The following is a 13,617-nucleotide window of genomic DNA, read 5'->3' as shown; positions in this document are numbered from 1 at the left end:
CTCTTCCGGGTTTCATCAATCAAATTTATACATTTTTTCCGATCAAATTACGCAAGCAATCAATACAGTCAGGTAGTGATCCTTGCTATTTATAAGAACACAGCTTGAAAATTAAGTTCCATTGATATTATGAACAGTTTTTGAGCTATCTTTGTTTACCACCACTATAGGAACACAATACGTAGAGTATAGGAACCATATCACCATTACAGGTACAACGTACAGTAGTCACAAAACTGTGTATTTTTTCGTAAATTTGATGTGTTTAATGGTAAAAAATGGTTGTGATTGCAAAGATAAAACATAATCCAATTGCTATGTGTTAAAATATGCATACATTTACCTTCCTGGCACTTTAAATCCATTTAAACACAACTGTACCACTACAAATTGCTCCACCATGGGGACACTATTATTTACTCCATTATGTACTGTTTCTCATTATTCTATTCGCTCGGCCTAAACAGGTAGTTCAAAATATAAAAAAAGAATCTATTTCGCTGCACTTTTATTCAACGGCATAACATTAAAACACACTTGCTGTTGGTTTCTTTTTTAAATTAAATCAATAAAACATTGAGCTTCCATTGTGCGTATATTATTCATACCAACACATTTTCTCCTCCGTTTAGCTGCATAACGCTCCGTGTTTGTCTCCTCTAAAACCCCCAAAACACCCCTACAGCCAAAAAGGAAACAATTGCGTGCGCCCCCCTCCCCGGCTGCTTCTACAACCATTTCGTGTACGTGTGTCACACTGGCTTTAAAATAAAGCACACCAAGCTCACTATAAGGGACTTGTTGTGCCCTTTTTGGTCACTATTCTCTAATCACTATTCGCTACAAAACATGCGTTTCTACCAAATTAGTTGTTCCCTAAATGCTAAAATACACACACACACACATTTCAGTTCGCTGATATGCGGATGAGTGTAAATTTGATTTCCGTTGTTTGTTTGTTTCGGTTCGATTATGTCGCTTTTGTGGCTGTTGTTTATGTCTTTTTTTTTTGGTGTAAAAATGTAAGTCTATAAAACGTTTGGTCTTCTAGTGCGTGGTTTTGATGATGTTGGTTTTGTTTCCTTCCGTTTTTGCACACTTATGGCGTCTGCATGTTTATCATGCTTTGATACAGAGTAAAGCTTTACATGGTGTTGAAAATGAAGAGTTTTTTTTCTAGCTTAACATAAAATTACATAAACACTGCTTTTACTACTGAACAGATTAAGAATAATGTGGAAAGTTTAGCTAACCGCAAAACGGCCCCCTGCTAAGGTGCGCCAACCTATGCTCAACTGATGCAATTTTAATTAACACTTTAATTACTGGTAATCCTTACAAAAGCCAGATTCAACAAACGATAGGCGCTGCTCTCCGAAGCGGCCCTTCACACTGCTCGTTATGACAGCGTGTGTCTCGAGGCGTCTCGTCAGCGGATAGACATCACACCATCGCCGCCATCGCCGTCCGATGCTGGTGAGGTTAAGCCGTCTCCCAGTCCCACGTCGGTTGCGTCCAGATGTAGCCCGTGTTTGTCATGGAGCAGTACGCGTTATAGTACCGACCGGGTGATCTAGTCGGGGAGCCGGGAATGTCAGGCGAAGCAAAAAAAAAAAAAACGAATAGAGTCAAACAAAAGGTAAAGCGAAAATAGTTAGTGGAGGAACACTTTTTAACAAGCAAAAAAGCTCCCATTGCCAAAGCAACGATCACAGAGGACACACAAACACGCCGGTGGCTTGTGCTGCATTGCGATAAAAGTTGGCATGGTTCGCATTGTGTCCCGGACATGCGAGTACCACCACCCGGCCAGAAGCACACTCACCTGCAGTACGACCACTGTGGGCAGCGGCATCGGAACAGCTGCTGGAATTCTTCCTTGCACACCTCATTCCACCAGCAGGTACGCTGAAACGAGTAAGAAAGGGACGAGGGAGCTTAGAAGAGAAAAAATATGCACGGAACGTTAAAGCACCTAAGGAGCAGCATCCGGAGCAGGTATGCAAACAGCACCGAACGCCGTCCTCTTTGAATGTTCACTTTTAAAGGACGTTTGAAGCGGGTGTGTGTTTTTACGCTTCTTTTGCGAGGGAGAAACCCTGCTCTCACATACTTCTAGGTAAGGCCATCATTTGCTTTGCTGGTGTCTCTTGCAGCGCAAAAAAAAAACGAGGGGAGGAAGAGGATGGTAATAAATTTTCCGGATAGTTAACCTAACCGGATTGAAAGTTTTTTTTTCCGCCCGGTGAGCAGAAGGGACCCCCAAACCCGGCAGAGGTTTATTGACACGTCGTAACGGAAAGTTTTCCACTTCGTAATGTTTCGCCAACTCGCCCGGTAGCGCTCTCCCTCTCTCTCTCTCTCTTTCTTTCTCTCCCCCATCGGTCTCCCTTTTCCTGTGAATTGCGTCGGGTTAATTAAGTCCAATAAATGATTCATTCTCAGTTTCTGGGCCACACTTTGGGGCGCTTTGGAGCGGGCGACTTTCGCGGCTTTTGCCCATTTAGCCGGCTAGCGTGGGGGAAACTTTGAAGCAAAAGGGGGGGGGGGGAGGGAAGGGAGATTCTTCGGAAGTGTCGAGCTTTTCAGGATAGGGAACCTTTTTGGTGTGGTGGGGAGGGGGGAGACAAAAGTTCGGCCGCTACGAACGGATGCTGCTGTCGACGAGAAGTTGTGCCAGACGACGGCTTTCACTGAACCGTTGTCATAACTTTGTGATGAACAACGTTCACCTTCGTATTGTTTAGTGAAGAGAGAACATGGAGGAACCTGAGAGGTATGGGAGAAATAAGGGCTTTGTAATGAGATAAAATTGTGTGTCAGGTTTTGAAAATGGCAGTGCAGGATGTTCAACAAATTGAATTTATCAAACGCAGGGAGGGGCAGTTCGAGGAATTGTCAAAGTAATTCGTTGCATTACTGAACGTTACTCGATGCGTTGTGCGGCCGATGTAAAACTGTTAACTGGATTATCAAAAACTTTAGCTTGAGCAACACTGGAGCATCATATCGTCTATCAAAACGTAAATAATCAGTGTTGCTGATGTTGCTGAGCATGTATTTAACTTTCGAATGTGTTCTACAGTAGTTCTCAAACAAATAAAGTTCCGATAGGGAAATATTGTTGAGATCATAACAGCAATTCGCCTTGATTTGTATGCAGATGAGGTAGATGTTGAGCGTATGCTAGATATTACTTATATGTGATCATTTTTGCCTATTTGGCTCTAAAGAATCGCAATATTTGCTCCAACACACATCCTAAGCACCCAGAAGTCATTAATTTGTATTGCTAAGGCGTTTTCTTCTTCTTTTTCTTCTTCTTCTTCTTGTGGCACAACAATCGCTGCCTGTCAAGGCCTGCCTGTACCCACTAGTGAAATGAGCTTGGCTTTCAGTGACTTTTTGTTACCGTAGCAGGATAGTCAATCCTACGTATGGGGGCACAGTCTATTCGGGGCTTGAACCCATGACGGGCATGTTGTTAAGTCGTTCGAGTTGACGACTGTACCACCAGACCGCCCCCCTATGGCATCATTATCCCCCAAATAATAAGCTGATGTGTCTAGATGTTTAAATGTACTGCATATCCTTTGAATCTATATGTTTCTTAATTGTTTAAGTCATGTTATGGTTGTTATTGCAAATATTGAATGCTCCAATGGAGCATCTCCAGGAAGGTTAGCAAATGAACATGAAATTAGCCTCAATCAATCAATTAATCCATTAATCTGTAGTTTAGATACTTATGAACCTTTGAAATTCCATGATTACTTAAAGCTTTATAATGTTGTTATATGATAATTGTAATATAAGCCGGATTGAGCCGGTCTCGTAGTACAGTCGTCAACTCGTACGACTTAACAACATGCCCGTCATGGGTTCAATCCCCAAATAGACCGCGCCGCCATACGTAGGACTGACTATCCTGCTATGGGGGGGAATCAATTAGTCACTGAAAGCCAAAGCCCACAAGTGGGTACAGGCAGGCCTTGACCGACATCGGTTGTTGAGCCAAAGAAGAAGAATATAAGCCGGATAGGAAGAACATCTTCTCAAGCCATCTCATCCATTAATCTAGCGAGCAAGTTCAATTGACGCGGTAATTAGACTTATTTTTTACGTCAGTTACTGTAATCCCCAATAATGACCAACTCTCTTAATCAAAGAAGTTATATATCGAGGCCAGAACACAGCCCAGAAACTGGTGCGCGCTCTCCAAACTATCATAAAGTCTAACGAGACTCGTTCCCGGAGGCGTTATCTGCCCGTAGTCTGCATTCACACCTCATGCAAACCACAGTCTTTGCAGCAGAAAGTTTCAACTTTCACGCCACCAGAATAAACGAGTGGTTTGAAGGGCTAAGTGGAAAACTTTTGTTTCCCTTCAACCAAGTGTGCAGAATATTATGCTTTCCAACTTTTTATGGGGAATACCGTCGCAGGCTTTTGTTGACTCTCTCTTTCCATGTAATCAGATTCCTAACCGCTCTCATCAGCACTCTACCGATTGCAGCCAAATCAGCCTAATTTATCATCGTAATTAATGGTTTATCTGTGTGCAGCGTTCCTTTTTTATCTCAGCTCAAGTGCTGGGAGCAATAGAGACAGAAGCTTAAGTAGCGTCGGCATAAAATTACTGTTCCACCTGCTGCTGCTGCTACTGCTGCTGTTGGACCCTGGGCTTTGGACGACATTACTGCTCCAAACCACCCGTATCGCTGCCCGTGTAATCTGTGTGTAAATATTTTGATGGATTGAGACAAAATTTTCATCTTAACAGCCATTAATCTCTCGTTTCCATTCCCTGCGGAGGCTTCGGGGTAATGGAAGGTGGAAAAATAGCGTCAACATCATGGTATGAAATTTATTTACTTTATCCTCGTGCTAACAAAAACAACGGTGTTTGTGTGTGGGTGTGTGTATGTTCATCGACATTAGTGGGAATGCCTGCGACTCGTGGAGGTGGTGAAATCCGCCAAGGATTGGCGTCGGGTGCGATTTCAGCGAATCGTTACAATTGCCTTACTAGAATCGATCCTATCTCTAGACCCGGATGAGGACGAGCGTAACTTTCCTTCCTATACTACTACACGCTAAAGGCAAGCGAAGGCAAGCGAATAATTGGATATTTTATTGAGGTTTTGCAGCCGAGCAAAAGATCTTTATCGTCTTCGCGCTCGCATCAGACCAGACGGAGGGAGAGAGAAAGAGAGAGAGCTGCCATGTCTAGCGAGCCTACAGCCACAAGTGTTTTTGTTGGTGGTGAAAGTAAGAGAGGAAAGCAAAACAGCTTCAGGCCAAAACCCAATCCCCAACAGGAAGGCCTTCTGAGCGCGTGTGTGTGAAAACTGTGTGTGTATGAATCCGCTTTAAATCCGTTCGCGATTCTACAGTTGGTTTACTTCCCTGCTGTGAAGCATGCATGATTTCACATTGAAAGTAAGCCTCTAGACACACATACCAACGCACCCACATTGTCTTCAATCTACATTAAGGTGGTGGAATTGTTGGTCGCTGTCGCTGAAAAGCTTTTCACGCTGAAAGAGTGACGAATAAAAATGATTCCCCTGTCATGTGCCACCAACGCGAACACCAACTGAAAGACTCTTTTGGGAGTTTATATACATGTGTGTGTGTTCGTGTGGCTTTATGTGGAAGTGTAGCATTTTCGACAGAAAAATTTCCATTTTTAATCAAACGCCGAAAGCCCTAAAATTCCTTTACTTCATTGTGGTACGCTGGTGGTGTTACGGGGTTTCTTTTATTTTTTTTGCCACTCTGTGAAGTGGTTTGTTCACCGGCAGCACACCGAAAGGAAACCCATTAGAGACTCAATTAATGGAAAGGAAATTGATTTTCTGTGCCGTGTGCCATAGGCTTGGATTGGGGGGAAACCCCAGCCCCGGCGGGGTTTTGACAATCTTTCCCCGTAAAGTTTTTCGTGGAAGTTGAAAATCAAAGAAAAATTCCAACCAGCCCAAAAAAATGGAATGTGAAATTTTCTAACGCAGAAATAAGAAACGAAAAAAAGGTGACAGACTTGGGAGCGTAAGCAGGATAAGGGATGTGAAAATATTTTCCCGGTATTTCAAATTGTGCCGGTATTTTCCACAGTAAGTGAAGGCAATGGGAAAGGGTTGCCTGGTGGAATGGTTGTGCTAATTTAATAAGGTTTAAAAAAGCTCCTCTCTTGCGCCGAAAAGCGTCGGTTTGCTTCCATCACGGTTGGATAATATTGTTTCAAGGGCTGTGGAGGGCTTAAAAAGGGAGTGCGAAGGTTCATTAAAGTGCAATTAAATTAGGCATCATTTGGAAATACCGTTGCATTGCTTTACAGCAAGAAAAACCTCGGCGTAGTTTTGTTTGAAGTAGTAGTCGCTTAATTAAATTAAAATTAGTGAACTGCTTTAATTGAGATTGGTACAAGTATAAGGGCAACAAAATTAAAGCCAGCGCTGAGTACAGTATTATAAAAATAATCATCCCTCTCACAGCTTTAACACGAAAAGCGTGTAAAAATGCAACGAAGCAAAAGAAAAAAAGGCAATTTTCTTCGCACTCCATCATACGCGCCCGGTAATAACAGGCAACAGCAGACACAATGTATATTGCTTTTCCCTGGAAAAACGTATTATCACAACGTGCCAAAAGGGAAGCAATCATAGCACGGCTCAGTGTAAGTCATGTATCGTTTTCTCTCATCCCAAAAAAACCCAAGAAAAAAAGGGACCCTCGCCCAAAGCTGTGGTGTATGAATGGGCCCTGAAGACGCTTCACACAGATTGCTTTCATTGAATTGAGTTCAATTTTATCGGCTTGCATAGCGGTAAACCCTTCTCAGCAGCGAAACCGTGTGTGTGTGCGTGTTTGTTGCCTTCGTCGTTCACACGAAGGATGTAGGGGAAAAAGGAAGAAAAGGCTAACCTCGCCATAAAAAGTCCTTTTCCTCTGTTGCACACACTGTTGCATACGCACACAAACACAAACACTCGCAGAGCGAGCGAAGCGGCAACACACATCGCACGCCGTAAGTGCGATAACGAAGCAACCGGAGCGGAATGAAAGCACATTAACCTTCCGCACCACTACGGGTAATAACGATGGTGTTTCAGCTCAGCCTCAGGTGCACACGCTGCTTACTTACCTCCGTCAGATAGCCGCGCACACTTTGATCCGAGTAGCTGCGCTTAACGATGCGACCGGACGCGGGCGGCAGGATGGATATTGCACCGAACACGGCGAAGGCAACCCACACCTATAACGGAGGGAGAAAAAAAGGGAGAGAAAGATGTAGAAAAGCTTATGAGAAACGCTTGGTGTGCAGTTGCAAAGGCAAGGGCTTTGGTGTTTGGGTGAGCGGCCAGAAGAGGAAACATCAATCCAGGAGTAAAAAAAAATGACACAGGTAAGACAAATCGCGAGTTGAATGAAAACACACACACACACACAGTGCAGCAAGAAATTGCCCGGCTCACCATAATTCCGGTGGTGATTCCGGGAGTCGTACCGCTTTTTTCTGTAGCGCGGTAAATGATGGAGCATTGATTAAGGGTGGGAGTGGTTAGGCGGGATTGCGAAAATGAAAATGAAACCAGTAGTGTAAGTGCGCGTTTTTTTTTTGTATTTCTCCCCATTGTGAATGTGCCGAAACGAATGACGAAAACGTGAGCGCACGTTATAAAGCTTTCCGCGGCAGGCGTGTAGAGGGAATGAAAGGAAACGACAGGGCAAGGGAATTGTGAAAGGAAATAATAAAGGGAAAATAACAATGTCAGGAATCTTCATGAGCACACCGCGCTAGTGGTGGCGGCGCTATTCACCATTTTGTAGCCGCCGCTGCTTTCGGTGTGGCCATGTTCCTTACAACCAACAACAAAAGCAACCGCAGGAAGGGGAACATGGGATACAAGGAGGAGTAAGTGGTTGGGTTTACTGGGCGATGGGTATGAAAAGGGTTGAAGAGGTTCCCGTTTTTTTGCGTTGTCGTTTCGCGTTGCCTTTCCGAACCAAAAAGCAAAAACTTCATCTTGTGGGCGAGAATAACGGGCGAGAATGGTCGCAATGTATTTGAGCAGGAATACAGTGAAGGGTGGAAAAAAGCGCGACAACAGTGACACTATTTAAACTATGCTTTAAATATTTATTCTACTTTGGGAAACGTTGTCTTGGGTGTAATAATGCAAACCTGTTTAAAACATATTAAAAAAAACTACATTTTTTTTATTTTTAAATCAGGGTTTCTCAAGGCGTTTTGGTTGCTCTCTGAATGAGGGCTCCTTTTTTAAATCGTAGGCTGAAATTTCAGCAGCTTTCGAGCAGCTATCAAAGTGGGTAAAGTATACTGGTGAACTTATCTCAAGGTGTATATATTTAGAAGAATCGATTTTTATCGCTTCTGCTTCTGAATGAAGATTCAAACAATGTTTTGTGTATTCGGCAAGCTACCAGAAAGCCTGTTTGAGCAAAATAAAATAAATAAAATGGTAATTGGTAATACATTAAAAAAAAAACTATGCGACCACCTGGTCTACCTAAACTTTTATTCTAGATTCCACCATCTGATGTCTTTAATGCACCTTGGGATAAATGAAAACAACACCTAGGTTTGTTTTGCTTGTTTTGCCATTTTTTCGAGCAGGTACTCGAATCCAATTCTAACTTTGAGGCTAAAATAATCTAAGCCGAAAATCACAGGCTAGTTTAGCCTTCAACTGTCAAACTCCATATAAAAAGCTGATTAGAATCGTGAAGGGCCCATGATTTAGAATTTATCTCACAATTCATTGACTGTATTTCGTCTAACAATTTTTGTATTCGTCTTACGATTAATTTATTGTTATCCAATTTTTATTAATAATAATTTGATTAAAATGATCGAACGATGCTCATACATTAGTAAAATGGATTAGGAAATAAGTAATAAATCGAGTAAACCATGGGAAAATCAGGAAAAAAACTCATAAAGCATTCAAAAAACCAACGAAATATATAAATAAATCATGATAAATACTGTGCAAACGGGGCTGAATCGCTTTCAAACTTTCAACTAGCTCCAACTCTCGAATGTTTCTATCATTTAACTGTCTAGTATCATAAAACAACGAAATCAAGTTTATTAGGATAGGTTTAAAAAAGTAGCATTCAAAGGATTCGGGACGGAAAAGACTACCTCAAATAACTAAATAATAAAGATACGGATGATTTCTCTATAATGCGGAAATAAAAATATAAAAATGAAATAGTTCCCTGCTGCCAAACGTTCGTACCGCACTGTACGATCCGCACAACCGCACGGCATCAATAATACGAACACCGGTAGCCCTTCAGCCCGTCATCTCGTGCCTGATCGATAGCGGCATAGTTGAGTACCCTTCAAACCCGCCGCCACCACCGCCACTGATGCTGCTGCTGCCCGTCTCGGTGTCTTACTCTTTTCCTGGACTTTCCTCGGCCATCCTTATCGATCTATCGACGGGCTCGACAGGGATACCCAAAAGCACACCGAGGAAGGCCGGGATGGGAACACAAGGGAAAACGTTTTATTTTTTTCGGCCCGAGCGCGTCCTTATTATGGACTTCAAGTAGAGCCCGGGTCGTGCAGTTGTAAACGATGGTGGGATGACTCTTAGTGCGTCATAATACCCGTGGGCCGTGGGACAGCATTAAAATAAAGGGAAGGATTTTCGGGGGAAAAAGCGGGCGCCTTCAATCGAATGGAGGCCTGTCGGTACGAAGGTTGGGTTGGGCTATAGGGCCATTAAAATTGTCTTTTTTTTTTTGGGGCGTTTTATTTTTATTTTCTAAACATTGAATTACGTTTTTTTAAATTAATTTCTAGACTACAGTTGTATCAAATTTATCGAATCAAAAACTAACTCACCTTATTCATTTTGCTTCTTCGAATCACTTTCTCTCCCTTCGCGGCCATGCTCTGTTTATCGACGCAAAAGCAACGCTTGCTATGATGATGCTGCTTCACTGCAAACTGTCTCCCAAAGTGGTGCCGCCAAAACAACAACAGTCGTTTAGCCGGCGGCTGTAGCCCGGGTCTCTGGCGCGGTGAATTGCAATTGTTGTCCAATTGCCACCACTTTGCGGTTGACGCGCCCGGCGTATGGCGATGGTGGGGCCAATAACGGCTGCGTTGTGGACTGGGGCGAACAAAACAAAAAAAAACTCACCGTTGTTAAAACAGCAAACACTTGTGTGTCAATCGGGCGATGTTATCCAATCTTGCTGGAATCACTTACAAAAAGCGTAACAAAATCAATTCCTCCCCTACCGAGCGTGTGTTGCCCGTTCTCACGCGTAAAAAGACACGATTTTTTAACCTTCCTTTCCCTGCCTGAATGCCCCCAAGAGTGGGATTCGATCTGTTATCGTTCAAACTAATAGATACATCATACGCCGCAACGGAATTGGGGGAGAAAACCGCACGACACAACAGGATTAAAGCAAACGAGCGTGTGAAAAGATTGGTGTAAAATACGAGGAACTGATGAACTGCACAAAAAAGCCAACTTTTCAACTTGTTGATAACGATGGTGTACAGCTAGAGCGCACTGAACGAATCGCCTCCCTTCGGGCTGGCTTTGATAAATTGATGTTGCTCAGTTTCGCCGTCACCGCCTGCTTTGGTTCGTGCTGACTGGGTGCACGAGGATTAAAGGTTATGCTGGAAGGAACGTTTTTTTTTGTTTCTTCTTTCCGGCTGCTTCTCTGGCGATGTCCCGACGGATCTTTACGCTACGATTTATTCATGAGAGCTTCACTTTCACTAGTTCTTTGTGGAATGCTGCCTGCGGTTGGTGTGTTTTTTTGCTCTCCTCTGTTTTATCACTTTCTTTGCGCTTTTGTTTTGTTTTTTTTTGTAACACTATAGCCTTTTTTACGCAATCAGCATTCACACACGCGGGGCCAAAAGCAACGGCGCAAAATGCTTATGCCGTGTGGCGTACCGAAGCAAATGAAGCGCACTACACCACTCTATTCACATTCCGCGTCCCTGATGACGTCGTGCAGGGAAACACGCCAAACAAAATGCTCACACACAAGCATCAAACACATTGAAAAAACACAACAACTCCAGTTGCGTAGTGGCGAACCGGCGCGGCACACGCGAGATGATTGCTTGGACAGCACACCTTTGGGCAAGCGTGGCGCGTGTGTGTGAGTGTGCGGTGCGCTAATACGTGCTGGTAAATAGAGAGTTGTCAAACACCCGCTGCTGCTGTCACGCTCGTACGGGTCGGAAGGAAGATCATCATCAACTGCTGCCGTCGACTGTCGCCGGTTTGCGCGTTACCCTCGCGAGAGTGCAGAATGTTCTATACCGCTGCGTGGTTTCATTGTATCGGTGCCGTGTACGTGTTGTGAGAGTGAGACGACTAGTTGGATTTTACGGTGGAAAACAGCTTGCAGTAAGGATGCTTTTTTTTCTGGAGTGGAAAGCTTTTTGCGGAAAGCTGTGCGTAAAAGGAGACGCCTGGTGGCGTGTAGAAAAGCTCGTAAGGAAAAGCTGCTTACTTTATTGGGGAAGGAATTGTTTTGGATGATTTGAATGAATGCATTTATTTGTAGAAGTACCCTTTACTTTGAGCAAGCACTGATAATAGCATAAAATGGGTATTCTTTTTTAGATGTTATTTTATTTATATGACATTTTTAAGATATATTTTATTTCAGTCGCAAAAAGGTTGGAAGTAGTGTTTATAAGTTTATTTATTTTAATTCAGTTGCACATTATTTATCTCATTATCGTTATTAAATGACTTTGCGATTGAAGTTTGCATGCAAGGAGAAATAAAATTTGAAAGTATAACGCAGTTTTTATAAGTTTTTACAAATACAAAAGAGTATTTAATATGTTTTAGTGATTTGGTTGATTGTCTTCTTCTCTAATAATTATTCTCTGTAAATTGTAAGCATTTATTGTCACAGTATCTTTAAGGCAATTATAGAGTTTTTGCACAATTTTATGAAAATGAAGAACGTTTTTGACCATGGGATAGGAGTTAATTTTAATTCTCTTGCAATTGGAACAGTTAATAGAAGTTATCAAAACTTTATTCGAACTAAAAAAAAACAAATTTTCGTTTATTAAAAACTTCCATTACGCTCGTTTCAAAACAATCTCACAGAAGATACGATGCAACACATTAACTGTATCAAACACACGACGACATCATCGTCCAAAAGTAACCAAGGTCATGGCCGAACCCGAAACACGTGAACAAAAGTGGGATTGTTTGTTTCTTTTCCTGTTCAAATAATACCCATCACGTCCTGCTGTTGCGTATCGTCCAGCACACACACATTAGTCACGCTGTGTGGTACACGCGACGACCCACCGACATGATTTGATGATCTATGTCACGCCCGGACTAGATGCTGCCGTTTGTGTTGTGTTTTATTTATTTTTTGGGGACTAAAACGATGAATTTGGAACAAATTTGAAGACCAGTGAAAGGAGAGTGCCCATTGGTCAAACAGCGCTCAAACGACAATGTGTGTTTTCGGTGTTAATTCACCTTGCTCCGGTTGGGGCTGACGCCGCTGGAATACTAATGTGCGTGCCGTGATCCGTGTTCGGTATGCAGTTTGGTCTAGCCGCAACACGGTGCCTGATTATGCGTGCACTGCTACTCATGCATATGGAGGGAACAGGCGTGGGCTCACGGTTTCATATTGGTAGATTGGTTTTTGAATCGCTGCGGTGTTGCATTATGGTCGATTATAAAGCCATAAAGCGGTGTGGTTTGGATGGATATGCCATTAAAAAAACCGTAGCTCGATAGGTTTCTTATGCTGTTTGGTGTGTTTCTGATACCATATTTCGCATTGGATGGAGTCTCGCGGGAAACGTGAGCTATACGATGCATGCCGTGTCGCTCTCCCGAGCGTACATAGCGTACGGGGTACGGGCTAAGCGGCCCTAGATCTCGTGTGCCCTAGATTTCGACGTATTGCGTCATACTTCGGACTCGGTTCGGGTCTACTCTTACAGCCGGGGAGTATGGGCAGACGGTGGGACGCAGGGCAAGACGAATGTTGACGCATTTCCATCCCATCTCGTTGCACATTCCTGCACTTTGGATGCACTGCTCAGTGGGTCAGGTCAATGCACTGGATGGGAATAAACATGCATCCCCCGGATGCTTCAATCGATGCAGAAGCGTGTGTGATGTGCTTTTTATGTTTTGCCGCACACACTACTTGAAAAGTGCCAACGTTTTAATAAAAAGCGGTTGAATTAATGCTCCTCCTTTATTCGTGATCTTATTTTCGCAATCTAAATCTTTCACTTCCCAAGCTTTCAGAGGCGTGGATGGTGGATAAATTCTCGGAATTAAACATCTCTTGTGACATGCTTCAACAAATTCAAACGAAGAAGCTATGTCTGTCTACTTGCCAGCGCAAACGAATGGGGATTTTATTTATAGACCCAACCAATTCTACGCGAAATGTGAGTAAAATGTTCGTTTAATCAGCATCCTCAGCGCCGTATCTACCCGTAGGTGGAAACTTAAACCTGGCATAAACGAAGAAAGGTACAAACGCCCAAAGAAAAGAGAAATAAAAGCAAACCGACACGTTTACCTCGGTGCGGTGCGT

At 43.1% G+C, this 13,617-nt stretch overlaps 1 protein-coding gene across 1 annotated transcript; it reads right to left on the bottom strand.

Moving 5' to 3' along the window:
- Window positions 1-491: 491 nt before the first annotated feature.
- On the bottom strand, window positions 492-11,288 carry LOC120896586. The gene is made up of 5 exons (XM_040300800.1): window positions 10,254-11,288; window positions 9,884-10,154; window positions 7,148-7,258; window positions 1,826-1,908; window positions 492-1,573 (listed from the first exon to the last, which is right to left on the bottom strand). The coding sequence occupies exons 2-5, from the start codon at window positions 9,929-9,931 to the stop codon at window positions 1,483-1,485; spliced, it is 333 nt and encodes a 110-aa protein (XP_040156734.1). The 5' UTR covers window positions 9,932-10,154; window positions 10,254-11,288; the 3' UTR covers window positions 492-1,482.
- Between the last annotated feature and the right edge of the window lie 2,329 nt (window positions 11,289-13,617).

Source organism: Anopheles arabiensis, chromosome 2 (genome assembly GCF_016920715.1).
Source record: "Anopheles arabiensis isolate DONGOLA chromosome 2, AaraD3, whole genome shotgun sequence".
NCBI classification, from domain to species: Eukaryota; Metazoa; Arthropoda; class Insecta; order Diptera; family Culicidae; genus Anopheles; species Anopheles arabiensis.
The sequence above is the reverse complement of the archived record's forward strand: the minus strand, read 5'-3'. Positions and strand labels throughout refer to the sequence as shown.

What these genes read in the sequence shown, in the direction of transcription:
- LOC120896586 (XM_040300800.1), bottom strand. Translation starts at nt 9,931, where the DNA reads ATGGCCGCGAAGGGAGAGAAAGTGATTCGAAGAAGCAAAATGAATAAG. An exon ending in TGCGCGGCTATCTGACGGAG is followed by an intron (nt 1,909 to 7,147) that starts GTAAGTAAGCAG and finishes TACTCGTTTCAG; the next exon opens with CGTACCTGCTGGTGGAATGA. An exon ending in CCACAGTGGTCGTACTGCAG is followed by an intron (nt 1,574 to 1,825) that starts GTGAGTGTGCTT and finishes CTCCCCGACTAG; the next exon opens with ATCACCCGGTCGGTACTATA.